Source organism: Anas platyrhynchos, chromosome 6 (genome assembly GCF_047663525.1).
Source record: "Anas platyrhynchos isolate ZD024472 breed Pekin duck chromosome 6, IASCAAS_PekinDuck_T2T, whole genome shotgun sequence".
Classification (NCBI taxonomy): Eukaryota; Metazoa; Chordata; class Aves; order Anseriformes; family Anatidae; genus Anas; species Anas platyrhynchos.
This window is the reverse complement of record NC_092592.1, coordinates 27,773,088-27,788,620: the sequence shown is the minus strand read 5'-3', so window position 1 is coordinate 27,788,620 and position 15,533 is coordinate 27,773,088. Positions and strand designations below refer to the sequence as shown.

At 53.8% G+C, this 15,533-nt stretch overlaps 2 protein-coding genes across 3 annotated transcripts; one reads left to right on the top strand and one right to left on the bottom strand.

The window, feature by feature from the left end:
• Positions 1-142: 142 nt before the first annotated feature.
• MFSD13A (major facilitator superfamily domain containing 13A) lies at positions 143-8,684 on the bottom strand. Of its 2 annotated transcripts, none has more exons than XM_072039738.1 (9): positions 8,531-8,684; positions 6,333-6,601; positions 5,870-5,949; positions 4,648-5,097; positions 3,674-3,791; positions 2,798-2,894; positions 1,941-2,112; positions 1,445-1,660; positions 143-1,305 (listed from the first exon to the last, which is right to left on the bottom strand). In XM_072039738.1, the coding sequence occupies exons 2-9, from the start codon at positions 6,495-6,497 to the stop codon at positions 1,068-1,070; spliced, it is 1,536 nt and encodes a 511-aa protein (XP_071895839.1). In that variant the 5' UTR covers positions 6,498-6,601; positions 8,531-8,684; the 3' UTR covers positions 143-1,067. The 2 variants fall into 2 exon arrangements, with proteins under 2 accessions (XP_071895839.1, XP_027315790.1); XM_027459989.3 differs by having other exon boundaries at positions 1,445-1,638.
• A 2,585-nt stretch (positions 8,685-11,269) lies between these two features.
• On the top strand, positions 11,270-14,829 carry C6H10orf95 (chromosome 6 C10orf95 homolog). The gene is made up of 2 exons (XM_027459991.3): positions 11,270-11,294; positions 13,319-14,829. The coding sequence occupies exon 2, from the start codon at positions 13,381-13,383 to the stop codon at positions 14,035-14,037; it is 657 nt and encodes a 218-aa protein (XP_027315792.2). The 5' UTR covers positions 11,270-11,294; positions 13,319-13,380; the 3' UTR covers positions 14,038-14,829.
• The last annotated feature ends 704 nt before the right edge of the window (positions 14,830-15,533 follow it).

The following is a 15,533-nucleotide window of genomic DNA, read 5'->3' as shown; positions in this document are numbered from 1 at the left end:
ATTCCAAAACACCCTCATTGCAGCTCAAGCTCCTGCTTCTTGCCCACCTCATCAAGGGAAGCAGCACCCGGCACCTCACAGGGTTAGGTGAGCCCACGCAGGGCCAGATGGGTGGCAAATAATTCAAACGGGACCACAGCCATACAGAAAAGGTCTTTAATTTATGAAATGAAGAATCAAACTTGGTTAAAATCTGCACAAATAAGTTATGATTGAACTATTGAGAACGACAGAAGCCCCGTGGCAGAAACATCTTGGTCCGAGACAGGAGGCAGCTGTGTCCTGAGGCAAAATGGCAGAGCTGTGGGCTGCAACCCCAGGAGGAGCCTGGTGCTGAGGCTGGGGAGGCAGCTAAGTGAAGAACAGCACGAATGTGAGTGAGCACACCTCCTGCGGGAGGGCACAGGGCAGAGCACTGCTGGCCCCCACCCAGCCTGCTTTGGCACCACGCTCACCCGAGGGAGTTGGAGGAGACTCCCTCACCCTGGGGACTTCTGGTGACCACTTGCCCCGTCCTTCCCCCTTGGATCCGTGGCTGGACAATCAATCCCTGGGGCGCTGTTTCAAGCAGAGAGGAGCTGTGGTGTCTGTCCTTCTGCACAGAGGTAAAATCCTACCCCTGTGACTACCCAGCATTGTGTCAAACGGGCTCCCAAGTGGAATCGAAGGCACAAAAGCAAGAGCTGCGCTCTCCCCCCCGCAAGAAGGGAAGGTGCCAGGGTCAGCCCCGTGAGAGGGGCACATCAATCCCCTGGGTTTGGAAAAGGAGCAAGGAAAGGCTCTGTGTGTGCTCCCTGCCCTGCTCTGCCCACCAGGGACGTGTACACCTGCAGCACGTGTTGCACCCCAGCTCCTCCTGCCCTGGGACCAGCGAGGTTAAAATGCTCTTGCTCCTGTGTCAAGGCTTCTCTGCGTTCCCCAGCAGCCCCTCCTGGAATAAGCAAGCATCGGCCTTACAGCATTTCACAGTCGAATCATAAATGCAGGGTTTCCTTGCTTAGCAGTCCCCTCGTTTTGCCCCAGGCTGGAACCAGGAGGGGCTCAGGCACCCCTAAATCATTTTCACTTCAGGCGCTTCCCCCTGCGTCAGGCCTTGGCGCTGAGCCTTCACCATCTGCAGGCGCTTCCCGTGCAGGCTGAACTGCGACCAGGTGAGGAGCTGCAGCAGCGCACAGGCGATGGGCACGAAGACCAGGAGGTAAAAGCAGCCCTGGCGGAGAGTCGGCTCCAAGGCGGCGGCAGACTCCAGCTTCGGCGGGGCGCTCACCACATTGCCCAAGGGGGTGCGCTGGAAAATGTCGTAGCCTGGGGGCGAGTAGAGGTGGTGAGACACAGCAATGATGCAGAGAGCAATGACAGCTTTTTCTGGAAGAGCTCTCTGCATCCATACGCTGTGGAGGGATGGAAGTCCACCCTCTGCCACCCCGCTGCTGTTTGGACTTACCTGTGTAGGCGCAGAGCAGCCAGGTGCCAATGAGAGGGGCGAACGTTTGCCCTGGCTTGGTGACCAGCGCGACCATCCCAAAAAGCAGCGCCGAGGCTGCCTGCTTCCTGCGGTTCAGGACCAGGTCCTCGTCCACCAGGTCGGTGACCACCAGGTTGAGCAGCTTGCAGGTCCCTTCCGTGAACACGCGGTTGCTGCAGGGCAACAGGCAAAGCACTGGGTAGGGGCACCGAGAAGCGATGGGAATGGGTGAGAGGTCAGAGAAAATGCAGAGAGAGATGAGAGGGGTTCCCTGATGCTTAAAAAAAGAATTTCAGAAGCTCTGGCTACTGGGGGGGGATCCAGTCATTGCTGCCAGGGGATTCTGCAGTGACCTGCCCCAAGCTGGGTGCTGTCAGAGCTGGGAGCCACTTGGCTTCTCTTCTCTGATGGAAACAGGGACAAGTCGTTTTCCTTCCCAGCTGGCACAGAGCAGGGGATGTGAGTGTTTGCGTACCTGGCTATGAAGATGCAGAGCAGATAGACCTGGTTGGGTCCCGCCAGCAGCATGACGACGCTGAGAGCCAGCTTCAGGAAGAAGAGTCCTCGGACCACAGCGTAAACCCCACAGCGGCGGCAGAGGGAGAGGAAGTAGAGATTGTTGAGGTGGGGGGCAATGTAGGAAACACCTGAGCAGAGAAAGAATCACAAATAATTCTCTCGAGTTTTAGTACCCAGCACCACCCCAGTACCAATACCAAGAGGGAGGACGAGGAGGGTAGGGGAGGAGATATAAAACAGCCCCCAAATGCATACAAGGGAGGGTGGCTGCAGCAGATGTACTCAGTGGGTTTGTGACTGCACACACTCTTCCTCCAGAGGGCAGAGCATGTGCTCTACTTCATCAGCCTGGTGGGCAGGAAGGAAGAAAAGACTTGCTCCTTGTTCCACAGGGGCTGGGACTCAGCCCTGGAGCAGGAGGGAAAGAGACTGGGCAGCACGAGCAGACCTGGCCCAGGCAGAATTCTCTCAGAGTGACTCTAGCCCTACGGGACTAATGCCCACAGAGGGAATAAATTCAGAGCTGTGCTCCCTGTGGCATCCTAGAGCCATATCCACAGATACAGATGTTATCCTCAGCAACACCTGGGCGGAGCCATGGAGTCAGAGTCCAGCACTCGGTGCTTTTAACTTCTAGAAAAGGCTCCAAGTTACCCCTCCTGTGCCCAGAAAGGAGGTTCCAGGGAAGGATGTGTGAATCTTACAGCCCAGAGCCCTGTGTGTGAGCACCTCTCCCCAGCTGGGGTTTGTGAAGGCAGAACACAGACTCAGGCCCTGCCCCAGCTGCTCCCTTTGGTCCCATCTGCCACTCACCGAGGAGGAAGGATCCGGTAGAGACAGAGATCTGGTCTGACAGCAGGTGCTCCAGGAACAGGGGGAAGAAGTTGCTGTTAAAGTGGCAGTGAAAAACCTGTGAAAGCAGCATGCAGACAAGCCGGTCAGCAGGAACAGCAGGAAGAGGGAAGAGAAAAAGCTAACAGCCCCCTGGACTCTGGTCTGAGGAGTCCCGTGCCGAGGGATCGTGCAGGATGGGCCTCCAGCACCTTAGCACAGCAAGAGCTTGGCTGTGGAGCTTGCAACCCTGGAGGCTTTGAGACTGCAAAGCTGCTGGCCTCAGGCAGGCAGGTGGCATTGCACTGTGTGCCAGCTGCCAAAGCATTCCTCACTGGTGAGCTCACACAGCAGGGCAGGGCAGGGCAAGGAGTCCACAGCCATGGCCACAAGGATTTGAAGGAGGAAACAGTGGCACAGCAGGTGGGAGGAAGCAGCTGTCAGGATGACAGCAACAAAAAGAAGGCAGCAAGGCTCAAACACAAGGATTCAGGCATTAAAAGCCTGCCTGAGGGGACCCGATGGACCCCAGGGGAGGCAGAGCTGTGACGGCAGCACACCAAGCTCAGGGAAGTTGGGCACGCTGCTGCCATTTTGTAATAATTGAAGAGGAATTAAAAACAGAAATGGCAAAAGCCAGCTGGGAGGTGGATCCAGCTGGACAGTGAGAGCAGTGACATGAGGCTCAGGAAAGGAGGAGATGGCGCTGACAGCCGAGCCAGCAAACTGCACTCCTGAATGAATCCTTCCCACCACAAACCAGGCCTGGTGCTTCTGCACCCCAGATGGATGTTGGCAGCCAGCCCCTGTAATCCAGCCTGCACCCCGCAGATGCTCAGGAAGTCGCTGTGCACCTACCTGGACCAGGTTCATGCAGACAAACCAGAGGAAGTTGCGATGCCGCTTGAGCTGCTGGAGATATTCTGCCAGGGTGATCCTCTTCTCCTGGGGGACGGAATGTTTCTCAATGTACAGCCTAAAGGGAGAGGAGGAAGGACAAACAAAAAACAAAACAACTGTGATTCCTTCACAAGCAGGGCAGAGCCCATGTGCTGTCTCTCCTCAGCTCCCATTCCAACCTTTCTTCTCTCTAGAGACCAAACCAAAAAGAGCAGAGTCTTCAACAACATTTACAAGGACAAAAGGCTGCAGGTCTCCCGAAGAACATTTATTTCCTGAGCCCACAGTTCGGATTTCTGTCCAGAAAAGCATTCTCCTATCAGCCATTACACTCCATATACGCCCCCAGTCCAGATTAGCTCACCTGGCAGATCTCATCGGGACCTGCTGTGTTAGTACAGCATAAAGCTGGCAGCTTGGAACAAGAGACAAGTGAGTGTAACAAAAGTGAGGCAGCCCAAGGAGAAGCAAGGGAGCTGAGTGGGGTAACCAGCTGCATCGTGGCCCACGCAGCCCAGTCACCATCAGGCAGCTAAAGCGAGCAAAAAGGTGAGGGATTCGCTTGTCCTGCTCCACGGGGAAGGGGCAGCAAGGTGGTCTCATGCTCAAGCAGCTTCTGGCATTTCACCACTCACAGGCCTCAGTGGGTGCTCTAGATACTAACTCGTGTCTCGTTCCAAACACTGGGAAGGTCAGGGCTCTGCCTCCAGTATGGGCCTGGGCTTTCACGAGATAGTTTTGTCCTATTTTCACAGGGCCTTAGCAGCCAGTGTGACCTCAGGCAGAGGTGATTCTGAAAACTGTATCAACAGACAAGAACCACAGGTGATTAACAAAAGTTTTCCTTGTCCTGGATCTTCTCACGGTGGTGTGTAACAGGACCCTACAGATCTATGCCAAGCTGTCCCTGCTGCAGAATGGGTGAGACTTACTGTTTTAGGGTTGATTCCTGATCCCATTTCGCTTTCCCATCTGCCTCAAATCGCTGGCGGAGCAGCTGAGTGGACAGGGTAAAACCGACGATGGAGCAGAGGGCCAGCACGACGCAAAATATGCGAAAGGAAAAGAAATCTTCCTTGTTCCACACTGTGTAGGACATGAAGACAGAGAGCGAGCCTATGGCACTGAAGAGAGAGCAGTAGAAGTTGAGGCTTGTCCTGTCTCTTGCCGAAACAGCCAGGTCTGCGAGCAAGGCGTTGTGATGGAGGTCGACCATGGTGAGAAAGCTGTCGTACATGCAAAGGCAGAGAAGGAACTGCACACCAGGATGAGCCCAGGCGACCCAGAAAGCCAGGAAAGAGATGGCAAAGAGAGGGCCATTGTGGCTCAGTGCTCTGAGCCTCTTCAGAACTACTTCTGGGGAGGAAATCTCTGCTCCTGGCCTGCAACAGAAGATAAAAGTTTTAGAGACTTGGACAAAATCCTGCATGACTACGTATTGCTGCTTTCCAAGGAAGTTGTGTAAGTGGCCCAGACGACAATGCAGCTTTTACTCATGTAACAAACACCCACATACAATAAATTCTCATCTAATGTATGAATCCACAGAAAACACAAGTTTAAGGCTGAAAAGCACAAAGGGATCCTTTTTCTCCTGAGCAAGGGGCTCCCTGATAGCGCTGCACTGTCTGCTTCGCATAATGTAAGTTACTTCAAACAACACTTAAGAAGTTTCCACGAGGTGCAGGAAGCCACACCGTGCTTTTCATTAGAAACTTGAAGCAAATAACACAAGAAATGCTAATGACCATCTGTGGTCTGTGATTCAACAATTTTAGGAACAACTGGTTTGATGTATTGCAGGAGGAAAAAGATAGTCCTTTCCCCCAGACTACACACAGACACTTTCCAACACCCCAGTAAAGGGCTTGGGATTTTAGATTATTTTTAGATATTTTAGGTTCTGTACCACTTGTGAATGTTAAGAGTTATGGTCACATCTACTTGGTACATATATGACCCCTTCTACACAGCCAGGTACTGAAACAAGGTGCAAAGAGCTCTGAACTTCTAAGACAGCAGGAAAAGGAGGTATTTAAAGTTTCATTCTCCAGTAACCATTCCCGTGCCACAGTTTTAAAGCTCCCACTTTCACATCTACCCCCGGAGACTCAGCAACTTCCCAACCTCTGCTGGAAGCAGAACTTTACTTACTGCTGCGTGCTCAGGAACACCCTGTCGCTCAGCCAGCCAAACAGAGGGTCATTGAGGCTGTTCCAGATCAGGAACACTGTCTGGGAAAGAAAACAGGATGGTGACACAAACCACAGCAGGAACCCCCAGCGTACCCTCCCTGCACCACCACCACAGGGCAGTTCCCCTGTCTGGGGCAACTGGCACGAACGCAGTGAGGCCACTGGTTTCCAGGCTTGTGAAATGCCCCCACATCCCCAGGGAAAAGCCTGTCTTAAGAACAAAGTCTCTGGGTTTTCTATTTCATCTCCTTTTCTGTTTGTGTGAAGAAAAAAAAGCTAAAAAAAAAAAAAAACAACAAACTAGCACTCAGAAGGCTCCTTTCACAAAGGGGAATACAGCTAACGCCCCGTACACCTTTAGCAAGGACCAGTCTCAAAATTTCATTTTTCCAAGGGCAAAAAAATCCACGGCAAAGACTAACCTCCCCTATCCAAAAGGATAGTTTATCGATCTTGTAAACAGAGACGAAGGTGTCCACGTAGTAGAGGAGAAACACGTTGTGCAAAATGGAAACGAACAGTGACAAGGACCCGTAGATCACTGCGGTGGGCAATCGGAAGAGACAAGCCAACAGTCGCAACCCCATGTCGGTGCGGGCGGCGCTCAGCTCCCCGCATCACCTCCATTTCAGGTGGGATGTCTTCCCCCAGCACCTGCTGGGTCTTTCTTGGGGCCAATCCATGGCTGTTCCTGCAGGAGGGAGAAAAAAATAAGTCAATTTCTTAAACGAACAAAAATTGAATCTAATTAATCGATAAATCTTTGCCAGTGAAGATCGGAATTAGTGTTGCTTTGAGGAAGTGGTTGGATGGGGTTTAGGCCAGAAGCTGCCTGCTGCACTGAAGCCACTTCATTAAGGGGAGGCCAGGGGTGGGCTCAGGGGTGCAGCTGCCCCATCCTTTGTACCTCGATGGTCTTTGTCAGCCAGCTGATTAGCTCTTTCCACCTCTTACAGCAAGGTCAGAGGAGGAATCCAGCGAGGAAGCTGAAAACAGCAAAGCAGCCCTAAGGAAACAGCCCCAGTCACTGACATTTTTAGGTACTGATGTTAATTTTCAGCCAAATAAAAGTGACAACAGCCCTGATGTCATCTCTCACAGGCTGCTTTCCCCAGGCAGTCGCAGCTGGCTGCACCTGGGCTCGCTCAGACACCAGTTATTTACGGCGAGCGGTGCTGCTGCTGCTTTGTGGCATGAAGAGACACGACCAGAGCGCGACGGCGTGCAGCAGACACAGTGCCATCACGCCACAAAGGCTCCCAAAAGCCACCTCACAGCTGGACTGCAATAAAGATGCTTTAGCTGGGCAGCAGTATACAGGGAAACTGAACCAGTGGAAAGAGCAGCTTCCACCTGCAGCGACCCAGGAGGAAGCCGTCAGTCTGACCGCTTCTGGGCAATATCAGAGAAGCAAAAAATAACTGTCTGCTCTGCCCAGCCCGAGGAATTCCTCGCAATGAGCTCAGCAGGAGCACGCAGCGTTTGTTCCCAGCACTTACGTCGCCGGGCTGAAGCTGCACATCGGCCCCGCTCCCGGCCAAAGCGCCAGACCCCACTTCAGATCCAGCTGCTGAGCCAAAACCCACGGGCAGATAAAAGGGTGGCAGCGCTCCACGGGGAGTTCAGCCAGACAACAAGCGTTTGTAGGTGTAATTAAAGGCAGACACGCTGACAAGCCTCGAAGAGAAATGGCATTTTGTAGGGTTATGCCCCGAAAAGGAGGCAGGAATTTGTGGTGTGTGGAGATGAAGGTTGAGGAGCACAGAGCTGAGCCGGCACAGCTCTGTGCCTCTCACCAGAGCTTCCTACAGGGGAGCAGCTCGAGGGCACGTTGGGCTTTTGGGGCACTTTTTGGGGCACCCTCACGAACGGGATGCACACAGGCACCCCTTCTACTTGGGCTCTGTGAGGATTATTTAGCTCCTGGGTTATTCCTGCAGAAGGACAGGGCTAAGAGGTGGCTGACAAACACATTAAAAAGCCTCCAGGTAGTTGGACACCAGACACATCCCCAGCTGACGTTTCAGACTGATCTCACCCTTCGCTGCCACAGCTTTTTTTTTTTAAATAATCTCCCTCATCTGTGAGCATGCAGATGAACAGAAGCAAGTTATAGTGGCCCATAAAAAGCGGATTTCGCTCCTGCATCCAGCGTGCTGGCCACGGTGGTATTTTCATAACCTCCTCCTTGGGACAGACAGAGCGTTAGTCACGGGTTTGTCAAAACGAGGCTTTAAAAAATAGGGGGAAAAGGCGCTGTGAGAGGGAACGGCTGGCGTTTATTCACACTGAACTTATAACACACGCTCCTAAAGAAAAGATCTCGTAGATTAGCCTTTATTTCACACAATTTCCACATCTGGTGGGGCTGCCAGTGCTGCTCGCAGCCCCCTTTCCCGGTTAAAGCCCCCCCAGCAGCACCAGTGCCCATGGCGCCCATCACCCCCCCCAGCCCGCTCCCTCACGGCCCCCTCAGCCCCTTCAGGAGGGCGCTACCAGGGGGTATCCCATGGGGGGGGAACCCCCCCGCCGGCCCCGCGTGGGAGCGCCCGGGGGAGCGGGGGCAGGTGGGCGGCCGGGCGCTACCACTGTGCTCGGGGGGGGGGGCGCCGCCTCCTACCTGCGTCCGGTGCCGGCGCTGCCCCGCCGCTCCGCTGCCCAACCGGCGTCTGCGCATGCGCGCCTAGAGTCCCCCCTCTCCGACCCCACCCCGCGGCCATTTTGCGTCCTGGCGGGTGAAGCCGCCCCTCGCGCCGCCATCTTGTTTGAGGGCAGCTCGCCGGGACGCGCCCCCTCCGGTTGCCATGGAAACGGTGACGGCCGCGAGGCCTGGCCTAGGCCTAGGCCTGGGCCTACACCGGGCCCGGCTCCCGGGGCTGAACGGCCGAGCCCCGTCAGGGGGCCCCGAAAGGGTCGGGCTGCTCAGCAGAAGGGTGCCGAGACCCCGAGTGTGGCTCTCAGAGGGTGCTCAGCGTTGCCAACAGCCTGTAAAACACGCGGCTTGCCTCTGGTCCCCATCACTCACAATCATCACCCAAGATCCGTTTGACGTTATGTTGTCCAAAATAATAAAAAAATAGAGACTGTGGTTGGTTGTCCGTTGGTTCAATGCTTTCTCCTGAAAGAGGATCTGCACATCGCCTCCCACCTCTCGCTGCAGCAATTGCGCTGATCCCACACATCTCACCTGGGGAAACAAAGTCCTAGTTGTTATATTTCTTAAAAAGCACAATTTAGCCATTTCAGCAATCCCTTCGTCTTACAATGCTACATACTTTGTGTTTAATACTCTTTCTTTCAATTGCACCCTATTATAGAACTAACAGCAATGCCCTAAACAAGGCGTATTTATAGCCAGGCAGTTAACGACAGCCATGCAATTACAGGCTATGCAATTAGCGAGGGGAAGGTGTTGGCCCACCCCACACTGACCCTGCTGCAGCCCTAAAGGCCTGTGGCAGCACAGGTGCTGGCAGTGAGCCCACTGAAGGAGCAGGGGTACAAATACGAGCTCAATCCCTCTCTATGCCAAGTGCTTGTATTCTATTTTTTTCTCTTTGGGGCTTTTCCCTCACTAAAACATGCACCTTGTATTAGGTTGAGCAGACAGGTAAGTTTTCTCAGCCCCCCCCCGAGTGTGCAGCTCTGCAGGAGGGCAGGTTTTGTAGCCCTGGCTACCAGCAGCGAGCTTCTGCAAGGTGTGTCACTGCACCCGTGTGTGTTTGCTCCTGGTGTCCTGTCAGGGTGTGCTGGTGAGAGGAGGCTGCAGGAAGAAAGCTGCCTTTGCGAGGTTGGGTTATCCTGCGGCTCCCGATCCAAGCAAAGGCACCGCCTTGGCTGTTTTTCCTCAGGAAGTGAGTACAAGCACACCAGACGACTGTCTGATCGTGACTAAAGACTTGTGTTGCAATACTTTAAAAGCTGTGATGGCAAAATGATACTGCTGCTAGCTTAAATACTTGCAGTATGAGCATGTAAGTGAGGGTTTCTAACTTTTGTTTGGCTTGAAACCCCTGGAGGCAATGCCTCGCTCACCCCTGCACATCCTCTGCTCCTCTGCAGTAGCCCAGCTGGGTCGGAGCAGAGATTCATGCGAGTGCTCCAGCCAGTGACTTTCCTAACATCTCCTGATTGTGAAAGATAATGTAAATTGTTATTGTTGTGTGGTGCTAGGCTTTGAGCACTTTGGTTTTAGAAAAATGACATTTCTCTGAACGATTGCGTTTGTGGAAACACAGGGTTGCATTTTCAATCCCTTTTTTTTTTTTTTTTTTTTTTAAATCAATAAAGTTGCTTCTAAGCTATGCTCTGTGCTGTTGCAAGGCCATAACAGAAAGTAGCTGGAAGGGGGGGGAGCCCGTGATATAGAGCCCTAGATCAGCAGAAGCTGTGGCTGTTTTCCTTAGGGGTGCAATAAAAGCAGTATTCCCATGGCTATTTTTAGCTCAGAAGCTTGAGCTTAAACTAGAAACACAGTGTGGGTGTTCAAAAATGTGGTGGTGGTGTAACAGAAGCTAGTTTTATACACTGAAGGCATGATATGTAATACAAGCCCAAACTCTGGGTAATCTGTTTGCTGCTCTATCTGGCTGTTGGTCCCATGGAGGATCCAGTGCAAACGAGCTGTGCTTTCCTTGCTTTTTAACAACGTGTCCTCAGTGTAGGGTGCATATTCTCTGGTATTTTTAAGACACGTAACTCAAGTGCAAATGTCTTGTTGTGATATTAGTCAGCAGTGTGTGACAACAGTTGGAGGCGACCGTCTGTGAGCATGAAATCCCTCTGAAGGACCAGGCTGTGTCAGCAGCTCAGGCCTTTAGAGGAAGGCAGGAGGTTCTCCCAAGAAGTCTTCAAGGGCACAAGGCTTGTAATCAAGCAGCCGAGGGAGCAGGATGGTGCAAAAGCACGAAAACAGCGTGCGAAACGTGCTGTTCTGCTGTGCAAACTGTCTGTTTGATAAGGAGGTGCTGGTAGGTAACCGGAGCTAGGCGGGGGAACCAAGGCTGCAGCAGAAAGGTTTGTTTTGGAGGGTGTAAAGTCAACAGCGTTTAACCAGATAATGGCAGGGGAGGCTGAAGCAGCTCTCGCAGGGCAGAACAGTGCAAGGCTGCCCGGACCCTATCAGTAATGCCATGGAAGGCTGAGATCGCCTAGGGAACGGTATCAGAAGTGCCGGACTTGGTTGTGGATGTAGCAAAACTGAGACCAATGAGGAAGAAGTAGTTAGGGGTGGGATGATTACTTGGGAGGAGACCGGCCGGAGGAAGGGAGGCATCCGCATGGCAAAAAAGTGGGTACAGAAATGAAAGAAGTAAAAAAAGGAGGTATTAAATGAGATGGAAGAACAAAGGAAGGTGGGACTGCAGGAGTGCAGACACCTACAGGTGGTAGCTGAGCCTGCGGGGCTGCTGGACTCTGTCAGGTCTAGGCTGGAAATATTTGGTGTGGGGGGGTCAGACCAGCACCCTCGCACTGGGTGCTGCGGGAGGGAAGGGAGGCATCTATAATGCACCGGCAGTGCCGTGTGGGTCAGAAAGCTCGATTAGGAGCTTTATGGTTGTGTGCAGAATGATGTAAATAACATGAGTTACGAGCGGTGTGTTAATGAGGTTATCGATTCTCCAGGTGAGTTATTGGTGTGATTAATCTGTAGTGGTCGGTCTCTTCTGTCAGGTGTCCCCAGGCTGCAATCTGGAGTACAGAGAGGGGCTCATCCAGGGTCTCCCAGCTGGGAAGCCTGAGCAGCTGATAGTGAGATCTGTTTGAAGAAGAGGAGTGTGGATGGAGGAGGTGGATATCAGATGAATTTCTGGGGGTGGACGGGGTGCAGGCTGTGCTGGAACACGGAGAGGATCCTTGGGCCTGTGAATGTTATGGTGTGCCAAGAAAAATGTGCCCTGGGGGAAGGAGGATATGCCACGGAAGGAGAAAAGTGGGGTGTTTATTGCTGTCCTGGCCCCGCTGTGTTATCTAGCAGCAGGAGGAGTGTGTCAGACAGCCTCACCCCTCCTCTGAGGAGTGCAGGCTGGGTTCTCCTGCCTCGCCAGGCTTTCTGTCCAGAAATATCAAACGACAATCAGCATCGGGAGGCACTGGCGTGTACTGGCTGCCTGCAGGAAGCTGATTGCTGCTGCATGCACCGTGGCTTTGCAGGAAACTGATTGCTTGCAGGATGAGGCAAGTGTGGGAATCCGTGCCCCTGGATAAAAGTGAAGGTCTGGAAGAGCCCAGCTTGTGGCTGTGTAAGGAGCTGCTGTGCTTTCCTCACATCCCTGCATGCTGCCAGGCACCTCTGGCCGAGCGACAGCATCCCCTCCAGGCAGGCAGCCAGGAGCCCGTGCCTGAAATCAGCCCTGGTGGTGGGGGAGCAGAGCCTGGTGCTGTGCTGGGTGCTTTCTGTGCCCCTTCCCCTCCTCTCCCCCTGCTCCTTCCCAAAAGAAGCCCTTGGGAGGCCTCTCCTGGGTGAGGGTTTATTTTTTTTCTCTTCCAGAGACCTTGACTAGAGCAAGATCTGATGTTGTCAGTAGGGGGAAGGAAACGACAAGAAAGTTTTTGCTGCAATCCTCTCCCACGCACAATTTCCAGCTATAGGGTTGCTGGATAAGCTTGTGGGACTGGCTGTGGAGGGCAGACCTTAGCCCGATGTGCTGGCACCGTGACGTGAAGGAGTAGCTTTGGTCATAACGTTTCCCTTCCAGAGAAACCCTTGAAGCTTTTCTCGCTCTGTGCTGTTTTCCAAGGGAGGCCTTTGCCAAAGCGTTGCCAGATGGCAGCGGTTCTGCAGAGTCTGCTCAAAAATGTGGGGATTAACTGGAAACAGCCCGTGACTTCATCCCTCCTGGTTCAGGGAAAATGCTGCTCGCATCCCTGTACCCTTGGGGATTGCTACGGAGAAGTTGCAACAGATCTGTGGGTTTGGGTTTTTTGTTGTTTTTTAGTTCTTTGTGGGGTGGGGAGGACAAGGCATGAAGAAGGCCAGGTAGGAGTCTGCAATAACCTGCTTGATGTGCCAGCCGGGCCCAAGAACTCGGCTAATTTTGCTGTGTGGGGTGGACAAAAAAACTTGGTGCCCACACAGGTTTTTTGGCACCCTAGCTCAGCCCTGTGCAGTCTAGCAGGGCTCTGCTCTGGCTGCGGTCTCCCAAAACCAGCCTCTGGGAATGGGAGCAGGCTGAGGGTCCCCAGGAACCATGGACACCATCCCAGGGATGGATCACTCGCCCTGAAACACAAAGGATCCATGGAAATGAGGGATCCTGGTGGTTTTGCTGAACTGGAGCAAAAGATGCACTGAAAATCCTAAGGAAAGACAATTTATTCTGTTTATCTGCCTCATGCTGCCACTTATTCAGCCTGCTTCTGGAGCACATAAAGGTGTAAATAATTTCTCTTCCTCCTGTCCTCACAGCTATTGACACTCAGCAGCTGCTCCAGACGGATGTCCCCGCTGTGAGGCCCAGCTCCTGCACCATGTACCAGTCTCCCTTCGTGCCACGGGAGCTCTGCCCACCCGTCATCCCACCGCCCCCCTACACCTACCTGCCCCTACGGACGGGGAGAGAGGAGGCTGCGAGCTCCGTAATGATCCCTGCCGTCCCCATGCACAACTTCTACAGCCGCCCCGTCACCTTCGTGGTGGACAGGAGCAGCTACCCTGACTATGCAGGAGGCCAGGTGGAGTTTCATCACCTCTACGGTGCCTCCCACCCCTATTTCCCCCCCTACTACGCCTGGCAGTTCCCCGCTGTGCTCCCCGTCCCTCTGTGCAGCCCCTACCCCGGCTACAATCCCTACCAGAGAGGGGATCCGTATCGAGAGACGTGGCCGGAGGGCTTCACCATGAGAGGGGAGCTCCAGTGGGGGAAGCTGACGAAGGTGTTTGGGCCGAGGAAGGAGCTGCCGGACTTTGTGAAGGATGATCTCCGGAGGGTTTACGGCACCTACCCGCGGACCAGCATCTCCATAACCTACCGCAAAGGGGAGTTCCTGGTCAAGGGAGACCCTAAGGTAGGAGAACAGGAATATACGGTGGAAAAAAGGGTCGTCCAGAGGGCTGTGACCACCAGCGAGGCAGATGACAGCGGCGAGGACCAGGGTCGGAAGAAGAAAAAGAAACTTAGACGCTGATGTGACCTCTCAGCACAGGGACAGATGCTCCGGAGCCCCCCAGGAGCCAGCTGGCAGCAGCTGGGAAGCACCACGAGCAATGGGTGCCCCCACTGGCTCCCGACTTCTTGTCCTCCACGAGCTTGTGGCAGCTTCACCCCGTCTGGCACACGATGCCCGTCCTGTGGAAAAACCACCTGGCACTTGACTCCCTGTCGGGCCAGCTCTTCGGTCCCATTTTTGATATGAATTCGCTTCCCACTGGTTTGGGTGAGTGGTCACGGTCTGCTGAGGGGATTCCCAGGCAGCAGCCCTCGCCTAGAAGCTGGGCCTCTTCCCACCCTGTCCCGGGGAGCTTCCTGGAAGCCGGGTCCCTTCCCGGCACTCGTCTGAGGAGATGGGATCTGGATTTCCTCCCAGATGGAGGCAGAGTGGGTTTGGAGGGGAGAGAGAGCAGCTCTTAGGCGCTGTGAAAAGCAATCCTCTGCACATCTCATCACTGATTTATGGCCACGCCACTGTGCCTGTGGTGTGACACTTCCCTACACGCTGGCAGAAGATCTGGGTGTCCCCATCCCCTTACACTTGGTGACCTGCTGCTTGTGTCTCCTGGCCCTGCATCCTTGCTGAAATTGCTGGTGAGGCTCCCGGAGCTGCAGCACCTCCACGGATGGGCCCCCTGGGAGGAGGCCTGAGCTGTGCTGGAAACCCCGAGGGGTGTGAGGGGCTGGGGCCGAGTCTGACCTCCTTGTGAACTCCTGTACCTTTTAGATGATTGTAAATAAACAATAAAAAAAAATGCAAATAGTTAAATTTCTGCTTTTTAACAACCTGCAGCCCGTCCTGGCAACTTTCGAGCTCCTGACTTCACAGACCCCTGCAGCTCATCCCTTCAGCTGGCTCCAAATTTTTCTGGCTTGTAACTGAGCCCCCATCCCCAGTGGGATGCCATGGAAATGTAGCCCCCGACTCATCCATCCTCACAACTTAATTGCTGTGTTTGATGTGCTGTCCAGGCTGCTCTGAGATTCGGCTTTTCCTCCCCATCAGCATGGCAAAGGAGGGAGCCTGGGGGACCCTCGGTGGCTCTGAGCTGCTGCAAGGGGAAAGCAAGCGGGTGCCTTTGTGTAATGCACCAGCTCTGCTTGCTGAAGCAACTGCCAGAACAGCTCAGCAGCTATCTGGATTTCCCCTTCCCCAATCGGTTTATTCGAAATGGGTGAGCTCTGCTGCTAGATAAAGCAGTGAGAGCCCTGAACCAGAAAAAAAAGTGCTGCAGAAACCTCAGACCGAGCTGCTACTGCCTGGCTGGGCTCTGCTCAGTGACTGACAGCTGGTCAGGCCTGCCCTGATCACCAGAGTAGAAAAAGAGCAATTATTCTTAGCTCTTTGCTCTCCCTTGAGCATCCCCAGAGCATCCTTTACATGCAGACGGAGCGATGGTGGTGGGATGTCTGCTGTCCCTCCACCAGCAGCTCCTAGGGGCAAGGTTTGTGTTAGATCCTTGTGGGTGATGC